Raw genomic sequence first — 24,790 nt, 5'->3', positions numbered from 1 at the left:
TGTAGTATGGTTGGCTTCCCTCCAGATGTAGGACTCAGCAGGCTTGGAGCATCCTGTAAAAGCTCAAAATCAAAACTGAAGCTTGCTTTGTACCCAGAGCAAGCTAACTCCAGCCCTGGTGTACCTTGGCTGAACTGGTCTGAGCATGAGCAGAGCATTGTGGTGGGGCTGTTCCACCTGTACACACCATGACTCACCCGGTGTTGTCAACTGGGGAGACATCCAGAGTCTTCTTCAGCCAGCTACTCTCTCCTTCCAATTCTGCTCTTATCTGGGATCTACCATCAGAAGAGTGCCTGGATTGTTAACCTCTTTGCCTTAGCTTTTCAGGTCTTCTGTTAGAGATGAGTAGGAGGTCAGAAGAAAATAAGGTAGAGGCCAAAGGAGTCTCATATTCAAGGGATAAATCAGAATACTGGTCACAGTTGTGAGTCATCACATTTGTCAAATGAATGACTCAAAGAAAATTCAGCATGGTCTGTATTTGACTGAGCAGATGTATATGCTTCAGATTGACTCATCACTGTACACTCTGACTAAATAACCCAGAGCAGCTACTGGGCCAACTTCTCTTCATGTGCTCCTCAACAGAAATTGCACTGCATGGGATCATTTCATTGTGCAAGCAGGTTTGTCTAATCTCAGCATTAGTGACAAAAAGCCCCACAAAAACCAAAACCAAACAAACAAGTTGGAACTGTACATAAAATCATAAAGCAAGATCCTTGAAATTATTTGTCCTACTCATCAACTAGACAGAGAGGTGTTCAATGTAAGAAATTCAAATAAGATGAATGCAAACTTAGTAAATGGTAGGTTAGTAGTATTCAGCTTGAGAGTTTCCAATCTTAAATTTGACTGTACAAAGAATATCTTAATCACCCAGGTCCAGGTTTCAAGCACGCTGATTCAGGATATTTAAGTCTATTGTAAAATGTCATATATTGCTCCAGTAGTGACAATGTGCATATGTAGCAAAAATTAGCAAATCTGCCCATCATTCATTCATTCATTCATTCATTCATTCAAAATCCTTAATCAGCCATCATTCATTCTAAATATTAGTTAACAATAGAAATTCTGCATATTTTAGTGTAAGAAAATTACAGTAATGTCAATACTCTGTATCCTGTGCACTACAACTGGAAGAGAGAAAACACGGTAGCAATCCTCTCAGAGTTTAAGCTGGTTTCAGAGACACTATTAGGAAATGAACAGTGGTTTCACAACATCATTTTATCATTTTGTAACCAGGTTAGAGGCCAATCATACATGGCCATTGCTGTAAAGTAGATAAGGTCAGAGTTCCTCCCCACTCGTATAAAGTTATCAGCTTAAATACCTTTAATAGTATTTTCTAAGAGAGAAAAAATAGGATATGATTAAACTTTAAAGGAATGTATCTCTTAATTTCTAGAGTTACACACATATTAAACATGCAATATCTGTTAAAAGCAGTGAGAGCCATATGTCTAAATCCTATTAAACTGTGAAAAAAAATTAAGAAGGTGGAATGCCTTTCCACAGAATGAATCCAATGATATAAGAAACATCCCAGTGCTCCCCGAGGGCTTTGTGGAGGGATGGGCTCCGCTGTACTGGGTGTTATTTAAGCTCAACAAGAGCCAAAGCAGACTCTGGCCATGACTTACTGCCCTCTATGATAGCAACAGACTCAACAATTATGCCTGCATTTGCAACTGTGGAATGCCTGGCTTAACGTTATTAAGAAACTACCAAAAATTGTGACCACACCAAAAATTCACTGTCAACAAGGATTGATTCTTTACCTTTATTTGTGACTCGTGAATGCAACAAAGTAATGAATGCATCCAGCAGCTGCAGAATAAGGAACCTCCTGTTCTTGTGATTATAGAACTACTTTAAAAGTATGTTGAAATATAACTGCACCAGAATGAAAGAAAGATTAAATGTGTTGTGAAGAATCATGTGTACTTCTTCCATGGTTTCTTTTTTTGACTGAAAAATGTTATTTATAAGGGAGTATGTTATTAAACACTGAACATAGTGCTTTACAGCCAGTAAAAGACAATAGACCAAATGTTACTGTTACCCACAGCTGGAGTGGATTGATAAAACTAGCACATTGTCTTTACTCACATAGTTTAAAGTCTAAATAAAGATATATGATCAAAAGAGTGAATTAACTTAGCAAGGTGACAGAGAAAGGGCAAAAAGTGAAAAAAAAGCTGTATCAGTAAGTTATAAAATGCATAACTGAATAAATATTTTGCTGGGTGCCCTAAGCTTTAAAAAGTGATCTATGGTTAATGTTTACATTACAGAAATTAAGGATTTTCAAAACAGCATTTGGAACTGAAAGGGATGACACTAGTCCCCCAAAATCTACTCAGTGCATTAAAATGAGTGAATGCTTGCATATATGTTATACTTCTCCCTTTATATATGATCCAGTAAACTGGGAAAAAGGTAGGTGTCATTGCTATCATGTTATTTGACAGAAGAACTTACTAGCAATCTATCATTTACACATTTTCACATTTATCTTTTCAACCATATGTTTTTTTGCAAAAATTAGAGTTAAGAACCTAGCATACCATTCAAGGTCCAAGGATGTTCTTCATGAAGAAATCCAATTATTTTTCCCTAACTTCAGCAAAACCTTGAGAGAACAAAGTGGCAACATTGGGGAAAAAAAAAATAAAAAGAACAAAAAAAAAAGCAAGAGAGCTAGGGGCTAAACACACAGCAGAAAATACTCTCCCAGTTGCATGATAATATAAGTAAAACTGAGTAAAAATTCTCCTTTTGCACTGTTCCAAGTATATGATTTGGACAAGTATTAGTTATTCCATAACTAAAATTCAAGTGTGATTTTTAAACTGACAACCCTTTTGTAAAATATTGCATGTGCTCTACTTTTTCCAGAATAACAACAATCACATATGGGATTATTTTGTAATGGACATAGTTGAATAAAAATTTTGGAGCATCTTTGTGTAAAGCAGCTCCTGGTAGTTTGAAGAGGGGAAGAAATAGGATAAGGAAATGAATCTGTAATACTGGAAGGATCCAGTGAAAAGAAATTTTAAAAAAATGTCAAATTGTGGGGAGCTTTGAAGGAGCAGCTGCACAGGGCGGGGGGAGGCTGCCCCAAGCCTGCATTGACTCTGTCCCTAGGAAATTGTTGTACCCTTGCAAAGCATAGAGACCAAGTGTTTTATAAGATTTTATGTTCCAAATACAACTACTTTTAAAGTTCTCTGAGTGAGAACTGCAATCTTCCTGACTAGGGAACTATGTTTAATATACCTGTTAGCGTATAAGTCATCTTCTAAAAGGAAAGCAGCTTCATTTTTGCTATTTTGTGGTGAAATCCACAGCAACAACCCCACTGAATGTTACCAATCATCCCATTCCTGCATCTTGAATTAAAATTATTTTCAGTAATTTGTAAAAAAGTCCCAAATTATTGTAAAGACTAAACATTATGTTAAAATAGAAGAAAAACTCCTGTGGAATGAAAGTAAGCTTTTTCTGATGTTTCAGAATTATTTTATGTTGATTTCTCAATGCCACTTAGCAGACATTTAGCTGGTGTCATAAAAACTTGTTCTAGATCCTGCTGGCCTTATTGGAAGAAGAACCAGAGCCTGGATTTGTAGATTTTAAAGAACAAAGGTGAAAACTAAATGAACTGCTCCTCTCTGTCCTAAGAACATGAAAACACAGTGCAACCCTATCACTCAGTGAGGATCTGTTCAAGGGAAAATCACCGAGGGAATAATGAGGGGGGAAGAACACGAGGAGGAGGAAAAGGTGAGAAGAAAAGAGAAAGAGGGCAAGAGAGAGTGAAGAAGAAAAGGGAATTTGCTTTTGATGTCACAGTTCTATCAGCTCATGCATTTTTCATGGATACCAACTAGTGCTAAAATAATGCTGTGCTGACAATACAAGCATGAAAAAAAGCAGCCAGGTTCCCAAACGTCGTGGCTTAAAAATAATAGGATTTACAAAAATTTGTAACTCAAAGCTTTCTTTCCCTTCTAATTCGTAAGCCTTATGGGGCTGCGTATTCCAGCATTTCTCTCAAACTTGAGATTTATTATTTTTAAGGTGACCTGAGGTTCCAATTTAATTGCATCTGCTGAAGAGCTTAAAACAAAGCGAAGTGTTGCAAAATCGCTGCAACCCTAAGAGCTGGCAACGCTAAATGTCATAAGCATGGCGTACTATACAGTTTTGAGGCAAAGTTGACTGAAACTTACCAGATGTTAGATACAAGTGCATTAATTCAAGTAGCATTTGTGCCCTTTGCTAGAAAGAAAATAAAAACTGAAAGGGAAGCCAGCTGGTAAATGAAAATAAATTGGTGGGACTCAGGAGTTAACCTGGTTTGCAGTTCAAGCTTTGTAAACTTAATTTGAGGAAGTGAACATTAACATTTCTCAGTGCTTTTGATTAAAACCTGATCTTTTAAAAATAAAGTAATTAATGGATTGTATGTATACATTCTTTTAGGTTTTACTCACACATGCTACAGCAGCACCGATTGCTGCCTTTACTTGCAGAAGAAAACAAACCATGCACAGGTGCAGGAAACAGCACCGGACCTTTATTTGCAGGAATGGCATTTTCAGTTGTTGAATTATTTAGGTATCAGCCTTGAGATATTAATCACCTCAATAGTCCTAAGAACTTTCTACAGTTACTCTGTAGATTCTTTAATAAAAACACTGCACTTAGTTCTGATGAATTACAATGGATGTGGACTTTCTGTGGTTTTTGTCTTCCAACCAGGCTAGCACTCTTAGGAAAGCAATTAATTTAATACTCCAGTTTTAATTACCAATGACACTGTAAATGCATTAGTGTTAAAAAAAAAAAGGTCATAAAAAAAGAATACATTAATGAAACCATTTAATGACATTTTCGGTGAACTGGGAAGAAAAGCAATGTTATGGGGCCCACGTACAACCCTCATGCTCATCTTAATTATAGACAATCGCACTTTCTGCAAAATACACCCGTACGCCCCCGCCCGCGCCGATAGCACTGTGGCTCGGGGGCTGTAACTGAGAACAACGTGCCCGGCGCTGCACTGTCAAACACCGAAATCCGCCGGGAATCAGCCCCGCAGGAGACGCGCCGGGACCCCTGCTCGCAGGGCAGGTACGAAGGGCAGAGAGGGGGTGGCTCCGGGCCGAGCGGGGGGTCCCTCCGGGGCCGGCGGTCTCACAGCTGCTCGGCGGCCCCTCGGCACAGGCTGCTGACGCCGCTGGCGGAGGCGCGGGCGGGCAGCACCGCACGCCGCAGGCTCGGCCGTCCCGCCGAGCCGTGACCGCCGTGCCAGGGTCGCCGCGCTTAAGCCGCCCGCAGCCCGGCCCGGCCCGGCCCGGCCGCAGCGCCGCGCCGAGAGAGCCGCCTTCCCCCCGGGCAGCCGGGCTGGGCGCACCCCCCGCACCGGAGGTCTCCGGCTGATAATTCAAAAATGGAGGATGCGCCCTCTCAGCCATTAATTAATAATGTAGCTCGCTGTCTTCCTGTGTGACACACGCTGGAAGGCACCGAGCGGCCAATAAAGATGTAGGGGAGAGCAGGGGAAGGCTCCTCCCCGCAGCTCTTCCTGATTGAGGGCTTGAAGAAGTAGATCAAAAACTTCCCAGGAGCCGGCGGGGGGGGGGGGGGGGGGAAACTGAGGAAAGGGAAGAAACGCGGCGAGGGGGACCGCGCTCCGCACCGCCCGAGCAGAGAGCAGAGCCTGCGGCCGCACCAGGTGGGCAGGAGGAGAGGGAGCCCCGCAGCCCCGCTGGACAGGCCGGAGGCCGGGCTGCCCCCCGCGCCGCGGCCGCGCTGTCCCGCGGCGGCGGAGCCCGGCAGCCGCTGGGCCGGGGCGAGGCGCGGGGCGGGAAGGGCGAGGACCCCAGTTAGACAGCGACCCGGCAGGAAGGGAAGGAGGGAGATAAGTGGTCGGCGCTGCCCCTCCTGGGTCGCGCTTAAGCCGCCCGCAGCCCGGCCCGGCCCGGCCCGGCCGCAGCGCCGCGCCGAGAGAGCCGCCTTCCCCCCGGGCAGCCGGGCTGGGCGCACCCCCCGCACCGGAGGTCTCCGGCTGATAATTCAAAAATGGAGGATGCGCCCTCTCAGCCATTAATTAATAATGTAGCTCGCTGTCTTCCTGTGTGACACACGCTGGAAGGCACCGAGCGGCCAATAAAGATGTAGGGGAGAGCAGGGGAAGGCTCCTCCCCGCAGCTCTTCCTGATTGAGGGCTTGAAGAAGTAGATCAAAAACTTCCCAGGAGCCGGCGGGGGGGGGGGGGGGGGGAAACTGAGGAAAGGGAAGAAACGCGGCGAGGGGGACCGCGCTCCGCACCGCCCGAGCAGAGAGCAGAGCCTGCGGCCGCACCAGGTGGGCAGGAGGAGAGGGAGCCCCGCAGCCCCGCTGGACAGGCCGGAGGCCGGGCTGCCCCCCGCGCCGCGGCCGCGCTGTCCCGCGGCGGCGGAGCCCGGCAGCCGCTGGGCCGGGGCGAGGCGCGGGGCGGGAAGGGCGAGGACCCCAGTTAGACAGCGACCCGGCAGGAAGGGAAGGAGGGAGATAAGTGGTCGGCGCTGCCCCTCCTGGGTGTTTGCTTTGCGGAGAGGAGGAGGAGGAGGCGGAGGCGGTGGGGGAGTGGAAGTTGGTGTCCGGCCCGGCGTGTGTGGGTCAGAGGCGGGGGAAAGGGGGTGACCCGAAGGCAGGGGCGCCGCAGGAGACAAAGCGCGGCCGGGGTATCCCCGAGCCGAGCACGTTGCGCGGCTGGCGCGGGGGTTGCCGCCTCCGCCCGCCGCTCGGCGTCATGGCCCCATTGTGAGGCGGGCGGAGGCGGAGGAAGGTGCCGCCGTTGGTCCGCGCGCAGTCCCAGGCAGGCAACGGCGTGTCGGGCACACAAAAGGCTCCGCCGAGCTGCCACCGCCGCTCCTGCTCGCTTCTGCCTTGGCTCCCCCGGGAGGAGGGACACGCCGAGCCCGCTCCCTCCTCCCCGGGCTGGTGGGCGCCTCTGCCTCGCTTAATTCCTCCGTGTTTTTTATTCTCCCAAGTACCCCCTGAAGCCGGTCCTGGGGCAGGAAGAGAGCCTGGAGCAGGGCGATGCCGCTGCTGCACCGAAAGCCCTTCGTGAGGGTGAAGCCCCCCGCCGACCTCCGGCCAGACGAGCGTGTTTTCTACTGCAGGGTCACTAACGAGATCTTCAGGAACTACGAGTAAGAAACAGCCCCGTGTCGGTGTCCGCGTCCCTATGTCCGTCCTGGACTCCCCCGCCAACCCCCCCGCGCTCCGGCGGTGGCAGGCAGGGAGCAACTGGAGCCCCCAACGACTCTGACACCTGGGCGGGCAGGGAGGGAGGGAGGAAAGGGGATTCCCCCGTTCGCTGCGGGGAGCCTTGCCGGGGGGTGTGAGTGGGGGACCGCGGCTGGCGCCGAGCCTGTGCCCTCGCGAGGGGGATGGGGGAAGAGAGGGCGGATCTCTCGCCTGGGGCAGGGATTCCCCCTGCCCCTCCTCGGCGGGGGTACCCCGCGGCCTCCTTCACCCTCGGGGAAGGAAGACAGCCGGCTCCTTCCCCCCTCCTTCTCTCGCTCCTTCCGCGGTGTCGCCCCTGCCGGGGAAGTGAAAGTTGCGCGTGTGGGAGGCGGCGGGCGGCAACGAGCGTCTGCCGGGCTCGGGCTCTCCCTCCCGTCCGCCCCCGCCGGCAGCCGCGTGTCGGCGGCGCAGGGCGCTAGGCCGCCCCGCGGAAGGGACAGCGCCGGGCCCGCGTTCAGCCGGCGCAGCGGGGCCGCCCGCCCGGCGTGTGCCGGTGCCCTATTGTTGTGCTGACGGCCGGGCACGGCGCACCGGCTGCCGGGCCCGCTGGGCTCGCCGGCCGGCTCCCGCCGCGGTTAACCCCTTGCTGCCGGCCCTCGCCGCGCCGCCCAGGGCCGTGCTCGCCCCGCCTCCGCGGGGAGCTGCTGGCTGATCCGGTTGGAAATGGCCGGCGGGGGAGCGCGGCGCGGGGTCGCTGCACCTGTCCGGCGGGGTAGGGGTCCCGCCGCGGAGCCCTCCCGTGCCGGCTGGGCGGGCGGGCGGCACAGCCGGGGGTTAAACCCCGCCTGAAGCCCAGCGAGCGCACCTGTCACCTTAGGAGCTTTTTTTTCTAGTGAGGCTTTTATCGCTCTTCCCATCCTTTTAATATATATTTTTTTTTCTTTTTTAAAATTATTATTATTTTCCCCCGAGTCTACAAAGCTGAACAGAGTAGGTGAAATTCCCGTTAACGAGTGAAGGTGGATGGCACGGGTAGTCCCGAACTTGCAGCCACTCACTTCACCGCTTGTAAGAACAATGGACAGAAAGTATTTACCAGGACGTTTTTCAAAAGCCGATAAATTACGGGTTTTCGCCACCAGTCTGATCCAGCAACATTCCCACATACAAAAGGCCCCCACATCCAAACTATATTTTTTTTAAGATTTGCAGACTAATGAGGTTAAATCTAAAATGCATTTAGTTTGCACATCTGAAATAAAAGCACACCTAAATCTTTTTCATGTTTAGACATTTTTTTGTTGTTCAAATACACTTAATAAAATTGTAAAGAAGCTGGATTAGGTAACTTTGAAGGGCAGTGCCTTACTGTTCCCTGAACTATATACTCTCGGGGTGCTGATTATGTTGTTGGGAGTTCTGTAAGGAGTATTTTCTTTATAGGGCGTATAAGAACCTAACAAGGGAGAGGTGACAGCCTCCTGTTTCTGTAGGAATTAAGTCCCTCTCCCCCAGCTTCTGATATTACTTTGCTTATTGATATTGAATTGCTTATTCTGATAAGCTGCTTTTCTGGTTACAGTTATTATCACGTCATTAGATGACTCTAATGTATTTGTTGACACTGGGAAAATTTGTTGACACAGGGAAATATGTTTCAGGTACATGTAGTTTTACTAAAATTTCAGTATGAAAAGTATCCTTTTAAAATGTCTGTCTGTTCTCAAAATGTTTGGTGACAATTTGAAGTATTCTGACAGGCTTATTTATACTGCAGAGGTGTTGTCAATAAGTATGAAAGACCAAATTCCTTACTTAACCAAAGTTCATGAATTAAGGAGTAAATTTAGATGTGTTCACACAGGCGATCCCTAGAAATGTCAGTAGGTGGTTAGCTGAGAGGTCAGGCCTTAGAATGTGGTGTTTGGGAAGACTACAGAAAATTCTGCTATGCTTGTTTTTTGTGTATGGGGGTGTGTGTGTTTTTTGGTAATGGGTTTGTTTTTGTTGTTTTTGTTTTCTGGCCCTTTTTGTTAGGCTGGGTAAAATTGGTGCATTGGATTGGAAAATTTAGTGCTTTCTTTACCTAGCAAAGTGTTCTGGCACAGATGGGTTGTAAGTTTAGGTTACTGTTAGTTGTGGCATAATCTGCTGGAGAACATAAGGTTGGTCATCTTTTAGACTGTTTTAAAGATGCTGATCCTTGTCTCTGCTGATTGATAATGCCTTCTGAAAACAATATTACCTATTTCTTTGCCTAAGCAAGAGCGATTACATTAATAGGGATAGGGAGGGCCCAATTCTTAAAAATTGTATTAGCTGTTTCATGAAAGAAAGCCATTGTCTAAGTCGGACTTCTCTGAATCTACTATTTAAGAGGAGAATTTAAAAATTACAGAGCTGGCTAGGTGAGGAGGGCTGTACGGATATATATGATAATCTGAATTCACCCCCTACATCAACTCTGTGAACGCTTTAAAGTAGTACAAACAGTTAAGACTCAAGCTGGTTTTGTGTTTGTTTTTTGTTGGGTTGTTTGGTGGGGTTTTTGGCAGAGCACAAACTTAGTGGTGAAAAGCTGCTTACATGCATGTGTCTGCTTTAGTAGAGTTGATTAGAAATCATACATTAGTATTACTCTCTTCTATATAAGAAATGGTTATACTAATATGAGAAAAATTTAGCAAGACTAGTATTTTGTAAAGTGACTTTCCTGTAAAGAATGTATTTCCTCTTTAATTGGAAATGCAATCACATAATTTTGTAACCCTTTCAGAAGGGGGGGAGTATGTCCAGTTATATTTATCCTTAGTAAAAGAGACTGGGAAAGCTGATGTTTTCCATGCTTGGTTATATTCCTGGTTAGAGGGACAGACCAGCAAGGAAAGTCTGTAGAGTCAAAGTAGGAAAATCGAGTATGGATGTGCATGAGATATATGGAATGCATGAAAAACATCCTGAACCAGTGGGATGTTACCACCAGTCTTTGACACCTTGTCTGTGAAAGTTAATAGCTGATAGAGATGTGCAGAGAAAGCTACTAATAAAGTGTGGGAAGTCTTGTATATGAAGATAATTTGAAAAAAACAATGATGAGTAGTATAGACACAGTGGTAGGAATGTTTCTCATTCTAGAACATGAGAGGGGGAGGAAGAGCAGTTTCTCCTCGCCTTCAAAACTTTGTGAAACTTCTTTACAGATTGGCCTGCAGAGTTCTTGGTTACAGTCAAATAGAGTTTTTTCAAAAGGCTTTTTAAGTGTCCTTAGTTAAATTAGGTGAATTTTCCTGTTTTCTTGGAGAGAAACTCATCACTTTAAATGTATTCCTTAATGCATAATTAACCTACAAATATTAAGGAATAAATATATTTATCATGGTTTTCTTGTTTGTTTTGTGCATTATTTGTAATGCAAATTCTTGACTACTTCTGGAGACCAAGAGTATTAAGAAAATTCTGATTCAGAATGGCAGTTAGTCTTCTCTCATTACCCTCCTGTGGCACACTAAATTACTTGTTTTTAACATATGCTAAGCAAATGAATGGAAGTAAATATTTGCAATAAATGCTCTTGAAGCACACTAAAAATATAGTCGATCTTAAAATCAAGAGGAATATTTGGTTAATTCAAGAAAAAGACCGCCATAATTTCTAGGCTGATTTTTATATCCATTGCAAATGTAGTCAGCACAGAGATTACAAGTAATTCATTTCTTGCTTCTGTTAATGACCTGCCTCCTATCAAATACCTACTGAGTAGTGGCATTAAACTACTACTCTATGATTTGCTGGTAATTTTACAGTTTGCCTTACCTTGCACAGAAAACTAACTAATTAAATAAAAAGAGGCATCCAGCTGAGAAGTTGGTGTTAATTACAACTACAAAGACAAATTGGTTTTTAGTCCATGCTCCTCGAGTAGTTGAGCTGATGTGGACATCACCAGGGTGCTGCAGTTGCATTTGACTTCTCCAATGCAGATGCACCCATGCAAGTGACCTTTGTGGATGTGTTTTGTATGAATTTCTTCCTCCATGTTGCCAAGAGTCACAGAGATCTTGAACCAGCAAGGAAGCCCCAGAAACCATAATACCCTAGATAAAGACATAAGTAATGCTTGAGATGTGATGTAGCAGCAGATGCTCTTGCTGTTGTGAAGTTGGATGTAGAATATGATCAAGGGCATTACTACCCTTCAGGTAAAGGGAAAGGGTATCACTGCTGCTGCTGCCATTCCTTGGATTGGTAGCTGTTGTGTCTTCTTTGTCAAGCGTTTTGTGATAACTGATGTGCCCTGGAGAGAGACAGGGACAGAAGGAGTATATTTAGTGGTATAGTGTGCAATTTTGTTTTCTCTCAAACCAAGTTAAAGTGAGATCCTTAAAACGTTGCAGTGAAACTCTGCTAACAGACTAAGCCACAGATGGTTTTGATGCACTATAGGTAAAGATAGCTAAATAATGCTTTCAAAATTGGATGTCGCTTTCTTTCACACTCTTTTTTTTTTCTTCCCTGTAAACTCACAGGGGAAAAATCCACACAAAACAAAAGAGGAAATGAGGGAGAATGAAACTAGATACACAAAATATGCTCGTATGTAAATGGAACATATTTTCTTCAAATATGTTTCAGTTAAAGTAATCTTAGCATTTTGTTCTTGTAATAACCATGGATTAGGAGTTTTTAGAAAGAGGTTTGTTGACTGGGATTTTTAAATTATTTTTTTCGTTGTTTTTTTTAAATTTTTTTTTTCTCCTCTAAGTTCAATGCTGCTGCTTTAAATAGCATGACTGCCTGGTATCCCCTCACAAAGAATAACAGCAGCTCTTAAAGGGACACTGTCAGTGTGAACCTCTGTCTCTCCCTTGCTCTCTGATACCTCCTTGACTATTTTTTTTAACTTTACTTTCATAATTTAAAAAAAAAATATATTTTGGTACATTTTTTAGTAACACTTTAGAGTGTTTTTCTATTTCCTGGCTAAAGATACTTATCTTGGGTAAGTGAGACACAAAAATGTATGTAGAAACACAGCTGAATGAAGATTGAAGTAAGTGCTATTTTGTGCATTGAATATCCATCCATAAAAATTACTTATTCTAATACAGAAATATTGAAATGCAGGGCAAGACAAGACCTGAAGAGATAACATTTTATCTATTCTATCACTTCACAAAAAACCCCAGTCCAAACTCATGAAACAGATTTTTGTCTAACCTGTTCTTTAATATGTTTAAATAAGTATAATACACAATAAAGATGCACAGAGAATGACTGACAGCCATCTGTTCTTCATATCTTGAAGAATAGTTTATCTATGTCTCTCTCCTTTGTTCTTCTCCTTTTTGTCTTTAGAGTAAGCAGGCCCACATTATCCATGTACTGTCAAATATATTAAGTAGATAGCAGGATAGCAGATGATACAAAAATCTGAAGTTCTGTAGCTATTAAATATTATTCAGATAATTTATCTATCCCTTCCTCTTCTGTGCTTTTCCCCTTCTTGCAGCTGATGGTTCTTCCTGAAGCATATCTCGCTCAGAGGAATCCTGGGCTCATACAGAAAGGATTATCTGAGCCAAGACCCTTCATTGTCCTCAATCTGAAATTTCCATTTTCATTTACAAAATGTTATGGTTCATCTGTCCATCTGCAGTGAACACTGTCATCTGCATCAGTGTCACTGATGAACATTTGCCAGCTTGGGTTTGCAGGGAGACAGCAAGAAAAAATTCATTGTGAACTGTCCAATTTTCTTAACCTCATTACTAGAAATTATTTGAGCAGGTCTGTCCTTTTGAAAATGGTTTAGTTTTGGGTTTTTTGTAAAAGAATAAAGTGAAACTTCTGTATAGGTATCTCATGTATCATGTAGTTGACTGAAAGTACTGTGTGCTTTGAAATAGCTATGTTGGACTGATAAAGACAAAACAAACCTTGGTTTGTCATGTGTATTCAGTAGTTATCAATACTAGTCCATTAATATTTGTAAAGGCAACTAAAAGCATTGTCTGAACTGGGGCATATTGAAAGATTGCTTTGCTGTATGATCACTGATCCATAGTCTATGATATGTATTAACGTGGCTTTGTGAATAGATGCATCATCTACTTCATTTAGAAAATGTTTTAATAAGCTGCTGTTCTTCTGACACCTGTCAAAAATTGACAGATTTTGACTAATGAAAGCTCTTAATTCTTGATTCCAATATAATAGCTAGTAAGCAAGCAGTAACAACAATGCAATTTTAGCCTTAATTGGAAATGTGTGGAAGGAGGAGAATCAATATTTACTAACGGAACAAGGGAGGAAAAGAATCTGTAGGAAAAAATATTTCAGTGCTTTTTTGTAAGAGCTATGCAAACAATGAAGGAATAAAAACTATTTAGAGAACTACTTGACATTAATTTTTTACCTCTCCCATCTTTGTGAGTTAAGGCACTCGAAGTCTGGAACTTATTCAAGTTGCAACATGTTTTTGTGATCTTAAAGTTATTTCGTGTTTGTACAATTTTAGGCGCTCATCTTACAAATATTTGTGGAAATGGGGGAGATGCAAGTATGATATGACACCTATTAAACTCAGTGTGATTATTATTATGCAAAAGGTTTCTTATATGAATATTCTTATATAAATATTTATTTGCAGCATTTCTAGGTCTTGATTCTTTTACTGTAGTCTGTAATGAGAGGAGACTTTGTTTGTACAATAGCAATTTACCATGCCGTGGCTGAAAAATGGCAAATACCCCTTGATATCTACAAACTGTAGAGGAGTAGAGCTGCTTTTGCATTTCACGCTTTTAAAAGATATTTGCAATCTGCTGCTGTATCAACTGTGAGCAAGTTTAAAATGTCAGTCAGAACTCAACTGTTTTCTTTCTTTCTTCCCCCTCCAACCTTTCTTCCTTTCCAGTGATTTTTTTGAACGCACCATTCTGTGCAACAGCCTTGTGTGGAGCTGTGCTGTCACAGGTAAACCAGGACTCACATATCAGGAAGCTCTGGAATCAGAGAAGAAAGCCAGACATAATCTTCAAAGTTTTCCAGAGGCACTCATCATTCCAGTTCTCTACTTGGCCACCCTTACCCATCGCACCCGACTTCATGAGATCTGTGATGAAATCTTTGCTTATGTCAAGGATCGGTATTTTGTTGATGAAACAGTGGAAGTACTTAGAAATAATGGTGCAAGGTAAGTATATTTAAAAACACTTATTTTTGTTTGTGTGTGCATTTTTGAACCCAAACCCCAGGGTAATAAACTCCATCAAACAAATACATCCAAGTGAGTTGTGATTCTTACGCTGGCGATACTATTACTGCGCTTCCCTACTTTAATTAAGAGCAGGATTGTGTTGCTGTGCTTGATACCTTCTCTTAGCTTTGAAACAGCTGTGGAGATACGACAGTGCTCTCAGGTCTTGACACTGCATGTTTTTTGGTTTATGTGGTGGATTTGCAAAGGAATGTCGGTTTTTCGGTGTGAGAAAGGTGGGTTGTTTGTAGAGTAAGATTTAATGAGAAATTAGGGGAAGATACAAATTTAAAAAACACACAACAGTTTTGATGAATCATTAGAATTAATGGCCAAACTACTGAAAGCTTAAAATAATAGATAAATGTTGGATTTTTGCTTCTTAGGTAGTGCAAAAATTGTGATTACATTATCATTGAAGTTGGGAATTAATTGTATAATGTTTATAATAGTTGATTATCTGGAATTTAGGTTGATAGGGGTGTCCTCCCTCTCAGAGTTAGTGTTATAGTTACTGTTATACTGGAGTATTTACTGCAAATGTTTTTATTTTTGTCTTAGACTGATTAAAACCTTGGAAGAATTTTAAGCTTCAGATGCATTCTTTCTCATATCATTGGTACATATGCTCTATAGTCTAAATAAGCTTGATCTTTCTTTAAAGCAGCTTCTATGAGGGGTCCAAAAAACATCCATATTTTGTCTAAATGAGTTTACAGTTTCACCTAATTGAGGTTTAAGATGTGAAAAAAACATGCTTAGCTTGGATGTACCTGCAGAATGGTACTAAAACCTTTGTGGGTACAGCTACTGCTGCTGGGGTTTTTGTTGTTTGTAAAGTCATTTTATTTTGCCTTTTTTCAGAAGGTAGGTGACAGCTTACACTTCAGAGTAGAAGGGACTCCTCTGGGTAGCCTGATACTTAGTGCATAGTCTGGTGTTTGTTAGGTGATAGGAGTGGGCTGGTTCAAAATGGTCATTGGAGAATGGTTATTCTCTGTGAGTTTTGTAGTGGCTGATCGAGATACTATTTATGGCAAATTTTGTACTACACCAGGAAGAAAAATCTTGATGCACTGCAGGAGATAAGTTGTAAGGAAATTGGTATGGTTATGTACATAAGGTCAGTGCTTAATAGGAAAGCTTTCCTTCTCTTCACTGCTCTATTTTTTTCAACCAGTAAAGTGCCAGTCTGCAAAGCCAGGATGAGGACAACTTCAGTAGGGTTACTGCCTTCTGTACGGAAAATGTATATCCAAATCTTTCTCATCTTTATACTTGTCAAACGACTAGACTGAGGATACCAATGGTATTGCAGTTATTTTGCTTAGAGAATAAGGTGTTTGTTTGTTTCATTTGTTTATTTAGAAACATGAATATTATGAACAGTCAGTATAGTTTAGGTGTTCTTTTTCTTTTGCTCAGTGAAATGCCTTAGTATCTTCAGAGGTAGAAAACAATTCGTTTCCAAAATAATAGCAAAAAAAAAAAAATTATTCTACAAGTTTTTTCCTCAAGAATAACTCTTTCTATTACTTTTCTAAAATATTTGCATATGTGCATTATAGCTTTCCATAGGTAAAGTTATTATATCTTCTTAAGAGAGTGCTGCAGGTTTTTTTTACCAGCCTTTAATTCAACCTTCTTGGTTACTCGAACTTGTGTTGAGATAAACACAAAATTGTTAGATGTGTATGTTCTACTTTCACTGATCAGTACATGAACAGGATATAAGCTAAGTTTCTTGAGCATGTGAGATGGGCTGGATACCATTCAAAAGATATAAAGTTTCAAATAAAATTTATTTCCATCAGAAATTAGCCTGCTAGAGATGGCATGTTTTAAACTACGTAAGTATAAATTGGTGTAAAATGAAGAATAAAAAACTTGCCTTAGCTGATTGTATGCCACTGATACTGTAGACAGAGGTATAGCAGGGAGCTAGTTCTGACCTTTAATACTAAATCCAGGAAACACTGCAAATAGCATGGTAATGTGGAGGGACTTTTATGCTCAGAGGTACATAATTAAAGAATACAGAGTGGGAAGAGGTGAGGCGTAGTTATTTGTCTGCCAATTAACAGTTGACTTTGACCTGCATTTTGAAGTACTGTATTAAGTGTGCCAACTCAGGTTACTTGTACATAATACGGCTTTTCAGCAGAACTGTTTGCACGTATTTGTCATTTGCAGCTATGTTTTTGTGATCTTTTCTAGAAAAATTTATCACAGTCCATCTATATTGTAACAGCATCCTATGAGAGCAACAGAATTTGGCAGGTCATGAAAACCCAGTTGTTGTAAATTCTTTCACTGCTTTTAAAGTATTTTGCGTATGTAATGTCAGCAGGATTTTTTTGTTTTCTGAGCTCTGTGCATCATTTAATGCCAACTGTACTACATAATGCATGTGTAACCAAGGCTTGCTCAAACAATTTACATATTGATATTTTATTTTATAACTGCTGACTTTGCATGTGTAATATTCTTTTAAGATCTGTTTCTAGATTTTGAACAAAATAAGTGTTAGGGAGCCCAAACACTAGAAGGCTTTTAGCCTTCAACCCAGCATTTTGGCTTAATATAAATGTTTTTATCCTTGAGCATATGAAGTTGTCTATAATACTGCAAGAGATGACAGCTGATTTGCAAAGAGAGGACAAGTGCTTTGTTCAGAGTCTAGGAAAATGCTGGGTTTTTTGAAAACTGAGTGCTCTGTTTTTTGTGGTTTAATGCTCCATTACTTTTTCTGGTCTTATGTCTCTTGTAGTTTCTAGCCTTTTGCTATGCTGCTCAGTTTTGAATTTGGCTAATTTTGCCTTGTTACTGAGGTCTGGTAAGAGGAACTCAGGAGAGTTTGGGATATACTGCCCTCCTCTTGTTTTGTATGTCTGGGCTCTCCAACAACTGTTGTCAACCAGAAACAAATTGCAGGGAAAGCCCCCCCCCCCAGTCCTATCATATGCCTTGTTCAGGTGGTCTCTAAAAATTATGGGTGCATTTTGGTAATCTGTTAGAAGCCACAAGGAGATAATTCTGTTTGCTCTTTAACCCTTCAAGTGATGTATTGATTAAAAACGGCCATCTTTCTTGGTTTGTATGTGTCTGACTTTTCTCCAGAGTGGCAGCTGTGCTGTGCTTTCAAACACAAGGTGCTCAGACTTCCAGTTAAAGAAACGTAGGAAATGTGTAACAACATTTTCCTAATACTGCCTTCACAAAAGACAAAATTACTATTTGAAATATTAGTCAGAAACATTACAGAATAAAAAGAGAAAATTTAATCTAAAATTAAGTTTGAGTTGCTAAAGAATTTAAACCAGTTGACACTGTGAATATTTCATTAGATTGTCGCATTGCAGTTTATGGAAGGTAGTTTATTGAAAAAGGCATGGAAATTATTTGAGATTTTGTTGGGGGAGGGATTAGAGCAATATTTCATGTTAGCCATGGGCAATTAAGATATAAAATAAGCAGCTAATGTTTTAGCTCACATTTTATTGAAGGAGAGGAAATACATTGATCACATTACTGGAATTGCTTCCCATATTTGACATTCAGAACTGGAAGTTCAAGACCCATCATGTACTTGGTCTTTTGATTTTCCACAAGGAATAGTGTCTCTTGCAGTAACCTGTCCATTTGTTGCTGTCTTAGTATTATTGATACTTGAAACTTGTGAAATTGATTTTCAACATTTTTACATCTGAAGACAGTTACCTGAAAGCTGAAACTATGTGGTATGGAAGGCCTACCTGAAAATAATAACCTCAGCTAATGCCTCAGACATACTAAAAAAAAACCCCTTCAACAGCTTAACTTGCTCAGAAGTAAGACCTGTTCTTTTCTGCTTGAAGTCAGCAGCATGCTTTTTGGATTTTACAACTATTTTAATTTGTTGGAGGAAAAACTACACTTAAAGCCCATGTAAACAACCTATTGTGAGTATTCTGTGTGCTATCACAAGAAGTAATGTCCTTTTTTATCAGGATATATAAGTGAGTGGTTTGATAACTAGTTAATTAAACTATAAGCTTTTGGTCTGACTTGAGCAGTGAGATCTGACAACGCTAGATCCACTCTTAAAAATAGCTTATGTGGTGATGTCTTCTCTTTCCTATGTGGAGGTTGGGGCACAACCAATTCTTGTTCATCAGTTAGTATGGCACTTAATTAAAAAGTCAACCACTTACAGACTGAAATAGATTGCTTAAAGGTCAGAGTGTAAGAAGGAAGAAAATCATACAGAAAGGAATATCTTTTTTTCATTGAATTTGACCACTAGATGACACCACTGCAAAAGAATACTTGCCTGATGTCTGTGAGCAAGCAACACCAGAATGCTTTTAAAAATGAACCTACTTACAGAAGTAGTAGATGATGTTGTTAGGAACATTGCTGCATCTGATCATACATTTGAATATGTTAAGATCCTTTCTCTGCTTTGAATGATCTGATGTTGATAATTGTCAGGCTGCAGGAGGCATCATCAGAGATCAAACTTCTTTTAACTCGTCAATTGTTTCACTGGTGTCCCAGTGCTTTAGGAGTGTTCATTTAGGAGTGGATTAACCATTGCATTAGGCCAATTAAAAGATTTGCATACTGTTTTCATCTCTGTAAGTCTTAACTGGGGCACAGGAAGCATGTTGCTGGTCACGACTGTAGCTGATAAGGAGTTAGGATGGTGGAAGACAATCCTTGCAAGAGATAAAGTTATAGCTAATTTTCCAACTTTTTTATTCAAACTGGCAAGTTGCTTATACCTATCTGTCTATAGATAGATAGATAGATACTTGTAGCTGTTGTCTGAGTGCTAGGATGAGTTATTATATAAAAGATCACTAGGTAGTAAGTGACAAAGTGTCTTGCATGTTTAGACTAATGAGTTACAGAGAATTTAAATTATTTAAATTATAATTATTAATTGTGTGACTTTTTAGTGGTAATGCTTAAACGTAAGTTCCTGTATACAAAGGAAGTTTACTACTTTATTTTGAAAGGTGAATTTGAATTCCAGAGTGTGTCAAAACTAGCATGGTGTCTGTGAAACAGCATCTCTGATAATACTGGAGAGCAGTTTACCTATTCATAAAGCAAATACAGTGTGCATTTTTTCAGCATAGCTGCTTAAGGATCAATCAACTTCTGGCCTGGAAAAATCATATTTAAGGAATTTACTTTCCACTGCCCTTAAATCCTTTGGGATGTAAATGTAAATTTGTTGACTAATAAATATGTTTGTATTTGACTAATGGAAGCTATATGATGATGATATATGGGAAAGAACCTGCAACTCCTTTCTTATAGGTTGTTAAACAGCTGTTAAACAATTGGCACTGCCAGTCTCTGGTAGCTCTGATTCTCACACTCTGTATTTTATAACTATAAATTCAAAGGCCAAGGTTTTGGTTTGTTTTAGTACTTACTTGTTTTTAATCAGTACAATGTTATGAACCAAAGGCTGGGCAGTCAAAATGATAAATATACCAATGTAGTACTGTCCTAGTTCTGCAGGAGACAGCTGATACAGCTAGTCTGTACTTGCTCTTGTCCTAAGCAAAACCATGTTTCTTACTAGTTTCTTTGAATAACTATAACTTGACAGACAAATGAAGATGCTAAAACCCAAAAGCAGCAGCTCTTTCTGTACTTTAGGAAGCTGTTACGAGCATAAAACTTGTCTCCTTGTTGCGTGCTTTTGTTTATGTGTGCATTAAACATTATCAGTTAGCTTAGTAAAAGATGTCACTTATTCCTTCAGATCTTGTCTCTCTTACTTCTTTAATTACTCCTAAGCGTTTGAGAACTGTTAGGATGAGGAGATGAGTGACTGCACTTACTTGACATTTTCTTCTTAAAAACTTCTTAAAAGCTGACAAAACAGAATGGTGCCATAGCTTTTTTGGTGCTTTTTAGCACTTGCTACTACAGCTTCTTGTTTTATTCTTATGGGGGTTTCTGTATTCAACTAATTTTACATACTGTTAGAAAAAGTGTGCTTTTTAAACTTTGGCATTTGAAAAACATTACCTTCATTTATGTGTCTTAAAAAGTGAATTTGCTTCTGACTCACTGATCATTGTGGGTTTTATTTTAAAAGTTGGCTTCAAAGTGTTGCAATGTTTCCCCCACTGTCTCCTTTGAAAAAGCCATGTGCCATATAAGGGATAGTTTTTGTCTGCTTATCATAAAGCATAAAGAGACACATTTACAACTCATCTGAGCCTTCAGGGTATCTTGTTTTTTTTACTTGAAATGAGGACATAGCTGAATACCAGAGTATTATTTCTGTCAGAGAATTAGTGCCAGCCAGATCAAAAGCTGGTGTGCAGAATGCTCAATTGAGGAGCTGTGAGAAGTGGTCTCTCCTCTCAGAGCCTCTCTTAACGCCAGCCTTGGTTGGATGTAAAGGCCTGCTTGGCATTTGGGAAGAACTTTACTGGGAAGCGAAGTGCCAATAGTTGCAGGGTCGAGGTTTTTAAGCTGGTATCCTGTAAGGGTTTTGGCCTGTTACTGGAGTGCAGATTCTCTTCTTTTTTCAATTGTGTTCTTCTACTTCTCCAGAAGCGGTAGATGGAGATACCTGGCCTGTTTTGCAGCTCATAATGGCTTGTGTACATGTCTTTGAGTTTCTGAGATGAATGAAAGAATTTGTTCTGGTTTGTTTCATTCTAAAGAGGAAGGGAAAAGGAGAGAGTATCAGGGAGAGTGAGAGAAAACAGACTGGTAGAGTCACATCCTTCAGTCCCTGAGAGAAATGCAGTGGATGGAAGCTTGGCAAGAGTCAGAGATACCCTGACCCTCTCACCATCAGGCAGAAGTGGGGGACCTGGAAGGTATGGGTGAATGGAAACAGGTCCCTGCCCAGGGAGATAGGACAATTCCCCCCAGCCTCCCTTTCCTTTCCAAGTGCCCTTGAAGTAAATGTATGAAGCTCTGTAATATCAGGGTCAGGCAGATAATAGTGGGGATGAAGTTCTCTCTTGGAGCTTGCCCAGAACAAGTCAGTCAGCTCGATGGATCACAACTTTGGGTGTTAAGAAAGAAAGAAAGAAAGGTGACTGTAGGTGAATCCCTTTTGCAGGGGAACTGAGGGCCCCATATGTCAGCTGTACCCATTCCACAGGAAAGTCTACTGCCTCCTTGGGATTTGGGTAAGGGATGTTACCAGGAGACTCCCAGGATGTTATCAGGAGACTAATTGAGCCCTCTGATTATTACCCACTTCTAGTTGTTGTGCATGTTGGCAGTGACAAGGTTGATGAGAGAAGTCTTATGGCAGTCAAAAAGAACTTCAGGGCACTAGGGCAACAGATTGAAGGAACAGGAGCACAGGTGGTGTTTTCCTCAAACCCCTTGGTAGCAGGGAGGAAAATTCTGAAAGGAACAGGAGAACTCACCTGATCAACATGTGGCTTAAAGGCCTTCAGTGGTGTTTTGGCTTTTGCAGTCATGGGACAGTTTCTGTGGTGCCAGGCCTGCTGGAGACAAATGGGGTTTGCCTGTCTAAAAGCCCATAAGTTGGCTGGGATGATTGAGAAGGCTTAAAATCAGGTTTGAAGGAGGAAAGGGATAAGACCAGGCTTGGCAGAGATAAGCCTGGGTGCAGCTTGCCAATATTGGGGATGAAATCAGTAGCTCATCAGAAGTGCATCTATGTTATACTGACTCGGAAATGTGTGAGCCATGTTGGAACATGCAGTCTTAGGGAGATGAGCCAGGGTTTCCTAAGGTATTATAAACCAGAAGGGAAACCACCAGAGAATTAGCTCTAAGGAATTCAGGCATGTGCTCCTCTAGGAAGGTGACAGCCCAGCTGAGGATGCCTTTGCATCAAAGCACACAGCATCAGCAACAAACAGTAGTTGGAAACCACTTAGCTGCTAGAAAGCTATGACCTTGTTGCCATTACTGAAACTTGGTGGGACAAATCCCACGACTGGACTGTGACCATCAATGGCTACAGGCTGTTCAGAAAAGATGGGAGGAAGAGAGGCAGAAGGGTTGCCTCCTACATCAAGAGGTGGATTGAGTGTAAAGAGTTTGTCTCTGAAGAACAGCCATGAGCAGGTTGAAAGACTGAGGGTAAAAATCAGACACTGAGGCAACAAAAGGAAGCAAGTGGCTGGTGACTGCTAAAGACACCCTGATCAAGGGGAGCCTATTGACAAAGCCTTATTGCTTTGTCAGGAACTATTGCTGACTACAGGACCCATTGAGCTCACAGGCTCTTGTCCTTCTTGGGGCCTTCAACCACCCTGACATCTGCTGGAAAATAGCACAGTGGCCTGGCTAAGTAGGAACCTGATGTTCAAACTAAAGAGAAAGACAGATGAAGATAGGACGGACAGGTGACCTGGGAAGAGCAAGGCAAAGCTGGAATTGAACCTTGCAAGGGATGCAAAGAATAACAGGAAGGGCTTTAACACGTGTGTTAACCAGAAAAGGAAGGTCAAAGAGGGTGTAACCCCCTGATAGACTGCTGGAAAACTGGTAACAATGGATGAGTAGAAGGCTGAGATAATCAAAAACTTCTTTGCCTTGGTCTTCAGTGGCAGCCCCTCTTCCCACACCTCTTGAGTAGGACAGCTCTCCATCCTCGTCTGCATTTATGTGTCTCAGTGTTTGTATCTTGCCTGTGCCCTAGTTCTCATCCCATCCTTCAGTGAGCTGCTTAATGTAGGTGATAATGACACAAGCTTACCCAGTGTTTCACACTGGGATAGGGATTTTGTTTTTTTTTTTAATGTATATTCTTTTGTTTAGTTGTTTTGTTAGGTAGTTGAATCCAGTTTCATGACAATTAATCAATGAAAGTGATTGCCAGAGCTGCAGAAAGCCAGCACCATGTATGTGGCTAGAAAGAGGAGTGGCAAAGGAAGATCTCCCCATTTGACAGGAGCTGTTAAGTCATGTCTGCATCTTGTGGAGCAGCAGCCTAGGCTGCAAGTGCAGTTTGCTTTTGTATTCCTTCAACCTGCTTCTTTCTTAGAGTTGTGGGAGTGACAAGGTTCAGTCAGACTTTAGTTTTCTGTTAGTTGTAGGCTCTTCTAAGCACAGTCCAGAATAGTTTCTGCAGAAGGAGACTGAGTTGGGTTTCCCGAGAAACTGTCCTGTGCCAGTCTGTAGTCCCTAGCCCTTGGATTGCTGGAGTTAGTTCTGTTCTTTCGCTTGTGCAGCTGACCAGCCCTACACAATGTTCATGGAAATCAATGGAAGTTCTCAGACTTCTTCATTTGAGAGAGAAGATATGTTTTAAAAATAAATCACGTTTGTGATACCAGACTCTGGCTTTGTTGAAAACCTTTGGACTCCTCTGTTGTTCTTTGTTGTTTTGGTTTTTTAAAAAAAATAAAGATAAAACCATAAGGCTAAGCATTTATTGGAGCCCTTACCATAAGAGACCTCAAAGATCTTAGTTTCTGAGCCTAACAAAAAACAGATCTGTAAGCATGTGGCCATCCTTTCAATAAGCCAGAAGACCCCACTGTTGATAACAGCCTGTAGTGCAGAAACAGGTAAGCAAAATTGCTTTAAGTAGTGTCTGAGCTAGAGTTGCTGGGACTGTTGTGTCCAAGTTCCTAATGGTTCTATTCTCAATCTATTTTGAAAATCTTTGGGATTCACTCAGTGTGACTGTAATCTTTATTGTAATTTGAATAAAGTGCTTCCTGACTGATGGGGCTATTTAGGGTACATATTTATGTACATTGATGCTGCCGTCTTTTTAGATTGAGTTGCCCCCAAATCTTATTTTATGGGGAATAGTGAACATGGTTTGACGTAAGCTGTGTAAAGATCTTGAAGTATCTTTTTTAGGAAGTAATTCAAGTAGTATGCTTCATTTAAATGTCTTGCTTCAGCTTTCAGCTGTGTTGCTTTATGTGCCTTATAATATAAAATAAGAGTTGTAGTGAGTGAACTCAATTACTAGGTTATTGAGAAGAGCAGACTACTTGCACTAGAAACAGTGGTTTTGCCACTTAGTCCAGGGAATTGGTGCTGTTAGCCATTACTTGACTACAGGCTAAAAATATCATTCATAGATTATTTCTTTAATGCTAGAAGGAATGGTTGCATCGCTGTCTTTAATCTCCTGTCCATCAGTAAGCATTAAATTGCACAGGATTGTGCTTTTATTGCACCAGGTAATGTGTGTTTCACTTGATTCCATCCCCAAAGGTTTCTGGTAATGATTTGAATGGCATAGAAGATGGAGTATCACTTCCTTTCTGAGATAGCTTAGTCTGTTAGTCATTCTTCCTGCTGAAA

General features: G+C 41.8%; 1 protein-coding gene across 3 annotated transcripts in view; it reads left to right on the top strand.

The window, feature by feature from the left end:
• Positions 1-5,005: 5,005 nt before the first annotated feature.
• Positions 5,006-24,790, top strand: part of BAZ1A (bromodomain adjacent to zinc finger domain 1A) — a 66,459-nt gene continuing 46,674 nt past the window's right edge. Inside the window, exons 1-3 of one of the 3 annotated variants that reach the window (XM_041471929.1) lie at positions 5,006-5,154; positions 7,059-7,220; positions 14,174-14,452. In XM_041471929.1, the coding sequence (XP_041327863.1) occupies positions 7,108-7,220; positions 14,174-14,452 (392 nt within the window). In that variant the 5' untranslated portion in view covers positions 5,006-5,154; positions 7,059-7,107. Of the gene's footprint in view, positions 5,155-5,575; positions 5,759-6,208; positions 6,391-7,058; positions 7,221-14,173; positions 14,453-24,790 lie in introns of those variants that run through there. The other 2 variants (XM_041471928.1, XM_041471927.1) reach the window with 2 other exon arrangements.

This window comes from Pyrgilauda ruficollis, unplaced genomic scaffold, assembly GCF_017590135.1.
Source record: "Pyrgilauda ruficollis isolate IOZ18807 unplaced genomic scaffold, ASM1759013v1 scaffold28, whole genome shotgun sequence".
Lineage (NCBI taxonomy): Eukaryota > Metazoa > Chordata > Aves > Passeriformes > Passeridae > Pyrgilauda > Pyrgilauda ruficollis.
The sequence above is the reverse complement of the archived record's forward strand: the minus strand, read 5'-3'. Positions and strand labels throughout refer to the sequence as shown.